The sequence below is a fragment of the Dermacentor albipictus genome, chromosome 1, assembly GCF_038994185.2.
Source record: "Dermacentor albipictus isolate Rhodes 1998 colony chromosome 1, USDA_Dalb.pri_finalv2, whole genome shotgun sequence".
Classification (NCBI taxonomy): Eukaryota; Metazoa; Arthropoda; class Arachnida; order Ixodida; family Ixodidae; genus Dermacentor; species Dermacentor albipictus.
In genome coordinates, this window is record NC_091821.1 from 191,913,479 (window position 1) to 191,926,795 (window position 13,317).

Consider the following 13,317-nt stretch of genomic DNA (forward strand, 5'->3'; position numbering starts at 1 on the left):
CGCCTTATTATTTTTCTTTTTCACTTTGGCCTCGACAAAACGACGAAGAGAAGCCATTACTCTTCCAACCAATTGCCAGGAGCCGTCATTTCCTTCTTGCGGTCCTTCAAACAGCTGCCGGAAAAGCTGGCCCCAGCAACAAGAAGTGCGCCCCAAATATATATAAGGCGTCGTCCAAGTTGGGACCTGCGGCTGTTTTGCTTAATCCGCTAGCAAAGGAACGAAGCACGCAAAAACTGTTCCTGCGTCGAGAAGTCGCGCTGAGTGACGCGTGCCCTGTGTGCCCTGAGGTCACGCACTAAAACAGACTTCTCATTGAGCTCTTCTCCGGGGGCGAAATTCCGTTGCTTCGTTTTTGTCATCTTACTGCGTGCAAAACTCGTAAAGAAATCATTGCGACACGTTTCGCGCCTAGGGAATCTCTTCAAAGGGTTGTAGCTGGCAGCCTTCCGTGGGGGGAAATAAAAGCCGTTGAAAGTGTCACGCGCCCAAACTTGCACACAAACGCAGGCGCGATGCGACTTGAAATCGCGCATTAATTGCGAACCCTTATTAAGCAGTCTTTCCTCCTTGTTGAAGCATTCGCTTCCTGCTACCAGCGTGCGTAGTTTCTCTCATCTGCTTTGTTTAGTCCGTGTGAAAACGCTTGAGTTCGGATGAGCTTCTGTTGCGAGTAATTTACTGAAAGGAAATGCGGCGGAAAGGGAGTGAGCAACGCCGCTGCACCCGCAGCTACGACTGGTTCATGTTATCTCAAATTACGCACGCGTTCTTTGCGTGTGCTACTTGCATCTTAGAAAAATGCTGAACTTGTTCGTTAATTAAGCTCAGTTCAAATTCGCCAAAAGTTTTCCTCCCTGCTACTTATAGGTACACTTTCGAGCTGTAGAGCCTTCGTTCCTTGGAAAAAGATGGAAGAAGCATTTGCATGGCGGAAGATGGGTCTCTACAATTCGAGTCTCATAGCTGCCAGTTCTAAACCATATCTAAACCCAGCTTTCTGACAACGGAGTCCAAGCGGAGGTGGTTCGAAGGCTGCTGAAGTTGTCAACATTTATTCAATTACCCATTGGGTTTGTTGCTAACAGAACCAGAAACTGTGGAGGTTCGGCGTGCCGCCGTTAGATAACAGGGTTACGGCGTACTATTTCTTTACTTTTGCTTCTGTCAGATTTTTCGTAAGCGTATTCATTTGTATCGGGAACATTTCGACAAATTTAGAGAGGCTTTCTTTCTGTACATGTTCCCCTATAGTCACAAAAAGCTTTTACACTAGAATTTTTCATAAGACCAACTTCCAGTCAATCATGATGCTGATAATGCTCTTACGAACGAAAAGCTTTGCGAATTCACCGCCTGTTGTTCTTATGTTACGCAGTGTTTCCATTTTATTGTTCACTCTTTTATTTTGTTTTAGTTGTGTTTACTTTTCATGACCTCCTGCGTGGCCAATCGCCCTCGTCGGCATGAGCCCTGATTTGACGCAACAACAGCAGCAGTTTCTAGCTTTATCAAGGTTATCTGGAACCATGCACATCATTTCTTAATTTCTCGTTGTTGTATTCTAATGGTTTGTCCGGCGAACCAATTTGATGTGATGACAAAAGTGCCCCTGATTGATATTGTTTCTAAGCAATCTTGGGTTCCACTCCTTATTCTTCATCAGTCGAGCGCCAGCTGCGTGCACTAGACTGAGATAATGTTTCTCCGCTGCTCGTGTGGAACTGCTGCCGGCGGGCGCATTCCATCCCAGTGAAAAATGGTCGTTGCGGCGCTCTACGCAGGAGTCGTATACTAAAGTAAAAGTGTAAAAGCGACGGAATCTCAGGGTGGTTGGAATATTGAGTTATAGACAATCGGCGTCGGGGTTTGTTCCTATCCTGTTTTTCAATCCTGCTGCACTTACCTTACCAGGTGATTTCGTTTTTCTGTATCAAAAAGAACTTGAAAGAGAATACGATTCCTTGGTGCTATTTTTCACATGGTTGCGAGCAAGACAACACAACATTTTGCACGAGTGTTGGGTTTGCAAATGTTATGATTTATCACACGCGCGTTGCCATTTATTCCCCGCCCGTGCGCTCTCCGCTGAGCGTGTGTTCGTGGACAACCATTCTGTAGACAGTAAATTGGCACCCCTTCCGACTCCCCGCCTTCCCCAAAGCTCCTTTACTTTTCGGCCGCTTCTTCGTATGCCGCAGATGCCGGCCCTTTTGATGCACTCAAAGTGATGGTAGCGAAGGCGCGCAGTGTTCAGCAGGTGGCTTCTGCGGAGACTTGGTATGCCACTAGCGTGCAGGCAGTGCAGGCAACCGCCTTGTCAGTGCCATATAAGGCGCCTCACACGGACTCCTGTTCCTTGCTGCGACTGAAGGTCACCGCCCACTACTTTTCAAGCGTCTCGGAAGGCACACAACTGCTGCAGTCCGTTTACCTTTCTAGCAGCTTTGGAGACCAAATCCATTGAGTGGCATTTGATTCCCAGCTTAGAGGGGAAAAAAGGAGCAGAGCGGCCAAAATGAGGGAGAGTAGGAGCCACGTTGAGCCAGCAGCCTCGTTTCAAAAGCAGACCGCGCCGAGAGTGGCCAGGACACGAGCGCGCCTTTTCGGCCGACTGTTTGCTTTGCAGGCCGCCCTTTCACGGCTCACACCATGAAAGGGCGGCGTCTCGAGACGGCACCGCCGCTCGTTTTGTCGCGCAGCAGATCGATTGCCCGATCTTTCTGTGCGAGGCACGGCGTTCTTCTGTATTAACATTCATAATGGCAGCGGTGTATGGTGTAAAGATAGACAAACTCTGATTGGAAGGGATGGCACCGCCGTCACTGGTGCCGGAAAACTGTGGCTGCCCGCGGCGGTCCCAGCCGGTGCATGCGCGTGTTTGCAAGCCCCGGGCCCTGTTTGCGTGGACCTGCGTAGACTGCCAGCGCTTTATCTCGGGTATCGGCCAGTTCGACAACCCAGCCATCCCTGATGTGATGACGTCGGGACTCTGTAAATGGAGCCTCCCCCCTCATCGGAATTGCTTCCGCAGCGGCTCTCATTCAGCTGAGCACAGCGGAACTTCAAACGAGTTCTTGCTTCTTCTCATTAGCAGCCGGCTCGTTTGCTCTGCGCTGCTTCGTGCGAATGCCCCGGCGCCGGCGCAACCACCCGTCAGCGTTCGCCGCGTGCCACGCTTTCCACAACTCGTTCACAGCTCTGCATTAACTAGTGGTGTTGTGGGAAAAAAAGAGGCGCTGCTCAAAAGCGCTTGCGAGAAAGCTACGTGATGCCTGGCTGCCTGGGAGGGACTAGTTCGAAAATACGCACGAGTAAGCTCGGCGTCTTTCTTTCATTCTTTTTTCTCTCTTTTGCACCTTTTATTGTTTGAGTTAACGGCTACCCGTGACATCAACAGCGTACTATTTTAGCCAGAGCTACTAAGCATTAATTCGTACGAAACTTTTGTTGGTGTTAAGACTGTGTACATTGGTATAGGCAAGTATATGATTTTATCCACCTATCTTATCTTTGTTAAATATTTCCCAAAATAAAATGCATTAATGACGTAACCATGGAGAACGCGCTATGATGCCGCCTGGAACAGAATCTCGTATTCACTGCTGACTCCTAACTTGACTCTGCGTCCCTGACCAGGTGAATCCCGCAATAAAAGTAGGGTGGTCTTCGTTAACTGAGCCCCACAACAGTTACCGGCGCGAAAAGTCATCCAGTAGCAGCGATTGATTATTACTACATCGCATCTCTGACCGAGAATAATTGAGGAAGGCAGCTTGATTATTACTACATGACGTCTCTGACCGAGAATGACTGAGGGAAGCAGCGGGTGAAGATAGTTCAATGGAAGGACAGAACAGGACAGAAGAAGCTTGTGAATGTTCAGGGAAGTAAGTTCGGGGATTTAAGCAATATCGCAATTTTTTGCCGTTGTGGCATTTAAGTATGAGCTCTGGGCGAACGTCACTTTATGCACATTGCTGGACTGGTAAAATAGAGCGTCTTTTCACTGCATTTTCTTCGACCACTGCGTGTCGTTCGCAAGAGCTACATAAAGAACAGCGTTTTAGCTCTTGTAGTCTGAAGATCTCCGTACACCGTACGTTACATATGTACAGTCAACAGCAAAAGTTTGCGGGATGCGGGAGCGCGTGGCAAAGCGACCCTTCTCCCCTTCTAGCGGTGAACCCTTGGTGTTGAGGCCGATGCCTGCACGCATTCGCGTCCCTCCGACACTGCAAGCGTGCATGTTTCCGCGCTTCCTCTTTGCGCGCCGGCGATATCCGAATGTAGCCGCGAGGTAGCCCACTTGCGATATGCGCCGTGGCAGCTTCGACGGGCAGAACTTCGTTTATACAACGGAAATCAATTGTCCATTTTTACCTTGCCGGTCTCCTCCTACAGAGCGCGTCTTCTGCCACGCTCTTCTGCGGTAGAATGCACCGTTCGTAAAAAGAAAGAAACAACGAAGATTGGCCACGAGAAGGTGCAGCCCAGAAAAAAAAATGACTTGTTGCGTCCTATGCCCTATGCGTCAGCGCTCGTGACTCAACAAAAAGCGGCCGCAGTGGCGCCCGCAAGTTCACGCTTCTAAACACGTTTCACAGTTTCGCCCATCGAAGCCGCCACAGCGCATATCGCAAGAGGGCTACCTCGCGGCTACATTCGTATATCGCCGGTCGCGCAAGGAGGAAGCGCGGAAACATGCACGCTTGCAGTCTCGGAGGGACGCGCATGCGTGCAGGCGTCGGTCTCGACACCAGGGGTCACCGCTAGAAGGGGAGCAGGGTCGCTTTGCCACGCGCTCGCGCATCCCGCAAACTTTTGCTGTTGACTGTACATATTTAGCCAAGATTACATATAAGTTATGCTGTTATTATTGTTATTCTCGATGCCTGTTCAGCTGAACGGGTCCAAATTATTAATGCTTATGCTTCCAGGGGAAACTGTTACGAGGAACAGATTTCAATGATCAGGAAACAGGAGAGGTTGAGACAGAAGAGCATACCCATTGCCTCCTATCTACATCGAGGTAAGGGAGATGTAATATGTGAGGTAAAGGAGATGTAATATATGACACGGGGTGTAACTGCCATAATTCGGCATTTTGAATCGCATTGGCAACGCTCTTCACTCTACCGTTTCGTGTAGGTTAACACGGGTCCCTTGAATTATACATCTGCGTAATACAAAACTAAATGTTATACTTTTTGGCACTCCCTGCTCACTTCTAGCAACATAATCTAGTCGATTTAATAACTTCTCAGGTGGCATAACGCGTCAATAAAAGGTATCTTATAATAATCTAATACGTGATACACAAGTGATGTACCCGAAACAAATGAAAGGTGGAACTCGAAATAGCTCTTGGCATCCCAAATACTGTTTATATTTAAAAACAAAAACCGTTGGGCATAAGATGGGAGGAAGTTTTTTCACGCGGAAAAGCAGCCTGTGCGGACCTTTGACGCTCGTTTGAGCGCCTGCACATGCTTTCAGGGGCGAAAGAAATTTTTTTTCCAGATGGCCCAAAACACGGTGAATCGCTGTTGTTAGGGCGGCTTGGTTGCCTTCCCACGTTTGCAAGGCGAAAGGTTTCCATGTTTCCCTGATACCACCCCGAAATGCGACCAGTCGGCTTTTAGGTGGTCGTGGCGGGTTGTTGGGCATAATGCCGACACCTTCGTTCGGTACTGCATTGGCGCCTGTCTGCTGCTTGCTTAAACGGCGAGCCGCGTGGCGGTTCCGTGCTTTACCTGACTGGCATAACACAGACTCGAGTGCTTCACACACTTGAATTCCTTCACTCAACCTCGTCGTGCGTTTACCACGCCGACTATGTGCGCATAGTCCAAAATCCCCGCAGCAGACGCAACCAACTGAAGCTACCGCTTGCCTATCACGTGAGGGGCTACTTCCCATCATCCCATACTTCTAAATTTTTAGGGCTATGCTTCAAAATTGTCAACTGACGTTACCTTCTAGTATTTCCTTCTTCCATGCCCAAGACATTCTTCCTGCCGGCGCGAGCGAAATGGCGAATGTCGCGGCCGGTTTGTGAACACCGCGATTGGTTTGTGTGTGCGAAGGGGTTTCTTTGAGTTTTCACGTAACAGAATTATGTTTTCTCGTATAGTCAAATTACAGTCCAAGAGCTATCATGTCTGTAGGCTGTGTGCAAGCCGTAATTTACAATTTTTCTACGTATTTCAGCTTGAGAAATTCAATTAGTTCAGTAAATTTCTTGTATCATATGGAAGGCCTGGGTATACGGGGTTCGAAAATCTTTTTGCGATGCGACGACCAGCGCGGGACGCCAGATTTTCTGGAACAAGAGCTCCTTAACGATCTCGCGTTAATATTATTAGCGAAGGTCACCGGCCAATGGAAAAGAGCTCTTACAATTAAAGATCTTAAATTCGGCCCCAAGGTGCGTATTCACAAAAATCTCTTACGCTAAAATTCTTCGCAGTGAAATATTCCAGCCAATCCTGATACGGAGATAATACTAGCAAAGGCGGCCGGCCAATGACCACAGGACTGACTAACAAAGAAAAATATGTGAATAGTGGTACTCATTCTTGAGTGTCTCCCAAGGTCCATACAGGCGAAAACCGTCGCGCGTACGAACGACCCTTTGGATCCCTGTTGTTGACGCGCAAAGCTTACGGGGTATTATGCGACGGCATGTTATAGCTGAAAAATATCATGCCCGACGCACTTCTCAAAACGCCGTTCGTGTCTCGCGCATACGCAATGGCAGCGATGCTTTTTTTAGGAGAAAAGGTTTTTTTTTATCTTTCTAAGATTGTATCGTTTTCGATTGAACTCTATAAGAAATTTCTTCCGCCATTGCAAGTATGAATTCTTCAGAAGAATTGGGTCCACATTCACAAAACTTCTGGGACCGAATTACCAAAGCTTTTCGTTCGTAAGTTCTGTCTTTCATTGGTTGATCGCCTTCGCTAATAATATCTCTTACATCACTATTGGCTGGCACGAACGCTTTTAGCGTAAGAACTTTTTTTTTGTGAATACTGGCCCTGTTGCTTAAGTGCTCTTTGCCATTGGCCGCTCGCATTCGCTAACAATATGTTCAGCTTCAAGATTGGCTGTAATTTTCTCTTATGAGCAACTCTTGCGCAAGAACTTTTCGTGAATATGTATACGGGCCGCGAGTAATAATCACACTTCCCCAGTGGCAAGAATATTGACAGAACTTTTTGACACGAACAAACTTGGGCACTTCGTAATTTTAAATCCACATTGCACTGATCACAGGCGTTTCACAGAAATCCCACCCGCCGCAGTGGCGTAGCGGCTGTCGTGCTGCGCTGCGAAGCACGAGATCGCGGGAAAAAACCCGGCCGTGGCGGCCGCATTTCGACGGGGGTGAAATTTAAACACTCCCGTGTCCCGCGTGCATTGGGGGCACGTTACAGATCCTCTAGTGGTACAAATGAATCCGAAGTCGCCCCCCCCCCCACTCCTTCCCTACAGCATGCCTCATAATCAAATAAATGTTTAAGCACATAAGACCCCAGAATCCTTTTCACATTAATCTCGCATGCGTAGCTGTTTTTGTAGACACCACGGTTGTCGGTGCCACGCAGCGGAGCAGCACTTTGCCTTCTTTGCCTCAAATCCATGTAAAAGGTTAAGAATTTAAGAACCACCGAAAAAATTGTTTTTCGACGAACACAATTTATATCAAATGTTCTCCGAAATGCATGACAAGAGAAGGTAGATAATCAAATGAAATGGTTAGAAATGAAATTCCGTTCATTAATAAAAAAAATGACGCTACAAGACAGGGCGATACATGAAAAGGAGCGCAAGGCACATACGCTGACGCCTGATCATGCATTGTCCCGTGTCGTAGCACTGTTTGTTTTTTATTGTTGTAATAATGGCCCAACTAGCCCGTCAATGAATTTTTTCTACTTTGCGTTACTTAAGATCAGAGTTCGCTTACAGAAAGCGGGAAAGTAATCGGGAATATCGTGTCCTGCTAGTGGCTGTACGGTGAAAGTGTGAGTCAATTGTTGTGAATGTTCCTGAGGAGCATGAACCTTGGCTATAGGAAAGGAGCAGCAAAGTAAAATACGCAAGCAGATAATTTCAATGATATTGAACGCGAACTAAATAAGTCGCCTTTTAAAGACAGTTGGTTATTATCTAGCGAAAGGCTTTCCTCCGCTTTTATGACAACACATGATAAACAAGTGTGTACAGTACTTTAGGGCTCCTGTACCATCTCTTATGTGATAGCCAACTTATGATTAATATTTTATATATCGTAGCGTGTGCATATCGTCGGCACATAACACTCCCAGCCAGCGACAGCTAAAAAGCTCTGCGTGGCGTCATACGCTTGAAATACCTTTATTCTCGCTCCTTGAGCAACGTGAACGAGCTGGAGCTAGATATTTAGCGTATTGTTTATAGTATCGTGTGACTCGGCACCTACCTCCGCCTAACAAGCAGCAGCTTACGGTGTAGTGGAACAGATGTGCTTGGGCGAGTGTGTACGGCGAACGAGAGCACTCTAGCCGCCTTACTGAAACAGAATGGACTGTAGTGGCCGTGTCAAACGGCGTCGTGCATGAGCGCGCGGCGGAGGAAGGTGGCCGTCGGACGTTCCAGCCGTTGAGTGACGTGCGTTGTCTTTGCTTCTATTTGCAGCGAGCAGCGACCCCGTGCCGGAAGCCAGAGATGAGCGAGTGAGAAACCCAGCTGCGCAATGCCAGCCCTCGGAGAAGCGAACGGCTCGTGGGACAGCCCGGCGTACAGCCTGCTGGATTTGCTCAATGGCGCCAACACGTCCTCCGTGGAGCTGGAAGTCCTGGGCAACGGAACAGTGCTGGATATCGTGCGTGACGCCAACCTCTCGCTGCTGGAGGAGAGCGACGCGAACGCGACTGCAGCGACCGTAGAGTCGGCCCACGTTCAGCATGCGGCCCTCGGAGTGCTGCTGGGATTTTTCTGTATCGCGACTGTGTTCGGTAACGTGCTTATTATGGTCTCTGTGGCCAAGGAGCAGTATCTGCACACCGTGACTAACTACTTTATCGCATCATTAGCGACGGCGGACTGTCTGGTGGGCGCCGTGGTCATGCCGTTTTCGGCCATCCACGAAATTATGAACAAGTATTGGATATTCGGCCAGGACCTGTGCGACGTCTGGCACTCCATCGACGTCCTGGCCAGCACCGCGTCCATCCTCAACCTCTGCGTCATATCGCTGGATCGCTATTGGGCCATCACCGATCCCATCAGCTACCCGTGCCGTATGACGCAGGCCAGGGCGACCACCCTGATCGCCGTCGTATGGGTCTGCTCCGCGCTCATCTCGTTTCCGGCCATCGCCTGGTGGCGTGCCGTGACCAAGCTGCCGCCTGCCGCTTTCCAGTGCGCCTTCACTGACGATGTGGGCTACCTGGTGTTCTCGTCGACCATATCCTTCTACGCGCCACTCATGGTCATGGTGTTCACGTACTACCGCATCTACAAAGCCGCCGCCGAGCAAACGCGAAATCTCAAGCTCGGCTGCAAGCAGGTGCAGTCCTGCAATGGCGAAGAATCGACCTCTGTGACTCTCAGAATCCACCGCGGGGGCATGCTGCAGACGGCCAACAACTACAAGGCAGTGTTTGCGACTTCGAACGAAACCTTCGACCGGAACAACGCTACTGGCACATCCAGAAACGTCAAGAACTTCTCGCTGAGCCGTAAGCTCGCCAAGCTTGCCAAAGAGCGGAAGGCTGCCAAGACGCTCGCCATTGTCATGGGAGTGTTCATCCTCTGTTGGCTGCCTTTTTTCGTCACTAATATCTTGATGGGTATTTGCGGTGAGGCATGCGTGATGCAGCCGGACCTCGTGTTCTCCACAGTCACCTGGCTTGGCTGGATTAACTCGGGCATGAACCCGGTCATCTACGCTTGCTGGAGCAGAGACTTTCGACGGGCTTTTGCGAACGTGCTTTGTTGCTGCTGCCCTGGCTACTTCCGCAAGCGGCAGCGTCGCCGCGACCGGCTTCGACGCATGATCAAGGAGGACGCCAGCCTGCGCTCGCATAGCATCGAGGAGGCTGTGCTATAGCGACCGTCACTGGACATCTAGCAGTCTAGCTGCCTGTCGCTTGCATGACTGGCAGCGCAGACGACTGTGGCAGGAGCTGTTATGATCGCCATACGGGTTGTTTTGTGCTACATCTGACGTTCCGGAGCTCATTGTACGGATAAGCTAACTTCCCCGTATCACAACAGCTTCATGTTAAGCGGCCGATCGCTCACTTCTAAGAAAAGAAGACAACGATTTTAAATTCGTTGCATTTCTGTCAGCTCTGAAAAGTGCAGTGGATCCTATAAAGTAAGTCGAAGATTTACTGTAGTAAGGAAGTATTATTACATTTATAAACACGACTATTCTAGGCACACGTACCTCGAGCATAATAAATGTCTAGGCGACTCAGTGCAACTGCGAATACATTATCAGGCAACGTAAAACCAAAAGCACAAGTTTATTGGGCTGAGAAATAGGTGGCGGTTTATGCACGAGGGGAGCATTACGAGCAACACGGTGGATGGCTTTGGAGCATCTGTAAATTGGATGGAATCCAGCGAAAGACAACGTACAAAGAAGTAGTAAACAGTGGGAGAATTAGGAACTAACAACTCTAGTTCCATCTTGTTGTGTCGACTACTTCTTTGCATGTTGTGTTTTCGGCTGGATTCCTTTCGATTTAAGCACGTACACATGTAGCTATGACTGACTTTTCACCGTTCAAGCTACTTCAAGTAAAACATATAATTAGCTACGATCAGCGATGAGTACATGCAAGGTAAGCGATTGCATCGCTCCAACTTTTCAGCACTCCAACTTTGTTTTTGTTACTATCGTAGCGCTGGTTGTATAAAGGCTGCAGGTGCGTAGGAAGCATGCCCTGTATAGGACGTGAGGTCTAAATTTATTGGCAGATATTTCACTTATATCTGTAAGAACTATGTCGAAGGAAACAATGATGAATTGCTTAACGAATAAAAAGTGCTATCTACGATTTCCTTACGTCACACTCCTGAAGCACATATTGTTTCATATAGTGACCTACAGGTGATGTAACTGAGAAAAAAATGTGGTTTGTTCTAATGGAAGGGGAAACAGAAACAAAACTTGTCACAAAGCCAAAAATGCTTTGTGACATGTTCCTGCTATGCGCTGCATTTTCCCACCCATATTTGTACGACTATCAATAGCAGCGTACAAAATAGAGTTCTTCAGCCACTGCGCACACTTTTATAAGCGCACTGAACCGAGCTCCCGTCTGCGTCTGCTTCTTTCTGAATCAGAGGCAGATCCACACTTACGAGACAGCACGTAAGTAACGAGCTCAATGAAATATTTTTGTGATGTGAACGTTTTACTTATGGCACTCATTGTACCTCTTGTGTGTAATGTTGATTCATCGCACGCTTTCTGGTCATCAAGCTTGTATAAGAGGCTAAATAATCCATCCTGATTTAAATATGTACTGAAGGAGAAGCTGACGTTTTATGAGGATGCCAGCTTCTCCTTTTCCCCACGAGTTTCCACAAACCTAGTAACAAATGTTCATTTTATTCATGTTGGGCTGCTGATATTCATTGCGCTCAGTTAGATTTCTCCTAATTATTCGGGTGACTGAGTTTATATTTCTTTTGCAGAGACAATTACCATATTGGCAGTCTGGTGTGTAACATACAAGTGTATATGCTGTATGCTTAAGTTATCATGTTTTTGAGCATGAGCGCTTGTCATTTACTGCGCATACGCAAAGCTTATTTATCGTTGAACACATGTACATAGTATCGGTATGGACGTCGTTGTATATTCACTTGTATTCAACTGTATCCACTGGCCTGTGACAGAAAACATCTGTCACTACACGTGTGCAGGGTGTGAATGAAACTGACTTAAAAGAGTACGGCCAGGCTGTCATATTGTTCACAAAGCCTTGTGCCACGATCGCGAACTTAGCGCCTCACGTTTTGAGTGGTTCACGAGCTCAAGAAGCGTTTTCTTTCTTTGTTTTATTTGTTGATGCATCTTTATTTAAGGACTTTAGCCTTTAGAACCATGATGTTTAATGTTACCTGTTGCGCATTCAAAATCTTAGTATAATTCAAGTTCACGGACTACAAATAACGACTGGTACGTTTATTTTCCTCAGTCATTGTTCGAGATCTGGTCAATGCCGCTGCCTGCAGTGTTTTCTCCTTGTCTTTCCATATGTGTTGTTCCTTTTGTCATTGATGTGATTATCCTGTGTATCTTGCGTGTCTTGAACTCCTGGTGGTGAATGACTTGTGCAGATTAGAGGTGTTTTATGTCTTTGTGACAGAGCAACCAAGCAGTTTGTTTCTATGTTTTTTTTTTGGCGACGTTCATTGTAGATTACATTTTCGTCAGCATGCGAACAATATTTTTGCTTTGGATGGTGCCAAAACTTATTTAATTGCTTTCATGCCATTGAATGTCTATGCTGGCATGATAGGTCTTCTAATTTATTTTTCTTTCCATTTGCATTTATGTGAACATCGCCTTGCTGCACACCAAAATATCGCTTTTCAACCTTCAAAGTGTCACGTTTGCTAACAGATATCGTACCAGCAGGCAGCGTTTGATGCTGTCAAGTTTTTCCCGTAATCCCACCTGTCGTGCATTGAATGTTGTAATGGGCCAGAGCACGTCATATCGCTTCAACGCCATCTACATATAAGTTTGAGCACAGGACCCAGACCCCATTTGTCAATGTATCATTGCCGTTGTTCTAGTGTGACACCTCTTGTCCCTGTACAACACATGAGTGGAATTTACGTTGCAGCAGTTCGCCATCCATTGTTTGTGCATCAAGCAAATCAACATTTTCGCGTTCAATTTAATAGAAAACTGAAATAAATGTCCTCTGTTGACTGGCAATAAGCAGGCAATTCTCATGTTAACGTTGAGACTTTTCCTTGGTTACTTTTTTACCGGTTTCTTACCTGCGCCATCGCTATTGCAGCATCGTCAAAAACGCTTCAATGACATTTTACCGCTGCTTTCTGAGTGGTGTGGAACGATAGCTTCTGTAAAGTTTAAACGCCGCTCACACCGTTTAAATTCCTCCTGCAAAAAGAAAGAAAGAAAATGTTTCGCTGCTGTCATAAACGCACGCATCTTGGGCATGGTCAGAAAGCACTGATGCTGTTGTAGGACAGTTCGCTCTGTCGTGGTATTATGTTGCTGAAACCGTCTCGAGTAGAAGAATCTTCTCTTTAAACAAATAACAAAACTTC

General features: G+C 47.3%; 1 protein-coding gene across 8 annotated transcripts in view; it reads left to right on the forward strand.

Annotated features, from left to right (window-relative positions):
- LOC135898025 (dopamine receptor 2-like) overlaps positions 1 to 12,981 on the forward strand; it is a 378,795-nt gene extending 365,814 nt beyond the window's left edge. For 7 of the 8 annotated variants that reach the window (XM_065426743.2, XM_065426744.2, XM_070530694.1 and 4 more), the window contains one exon: positions 8,686 to 12,981. In XM_065426743.2, the coding sequence (XP_065282815.1) occupies positions 8,744 to 10,102 (1,359 nt within the window). In that variant the 5' untranslated portion in view covers positions 8,686 to 8,743 and the 3' untranslated portion in view covers positions 10,103 to 12,981. Of the gene's footprint in view, positions 1 to 4,940; positions 5,033 to 8,685 lie in introns of all 8 variants that reach the window. The other variant, XM_065426746.2, reaches the window with a different exon arrangement.
- The last annotated feature ends 336 nt before the right edge of the window (positions 12,982 to 13,317 follow it).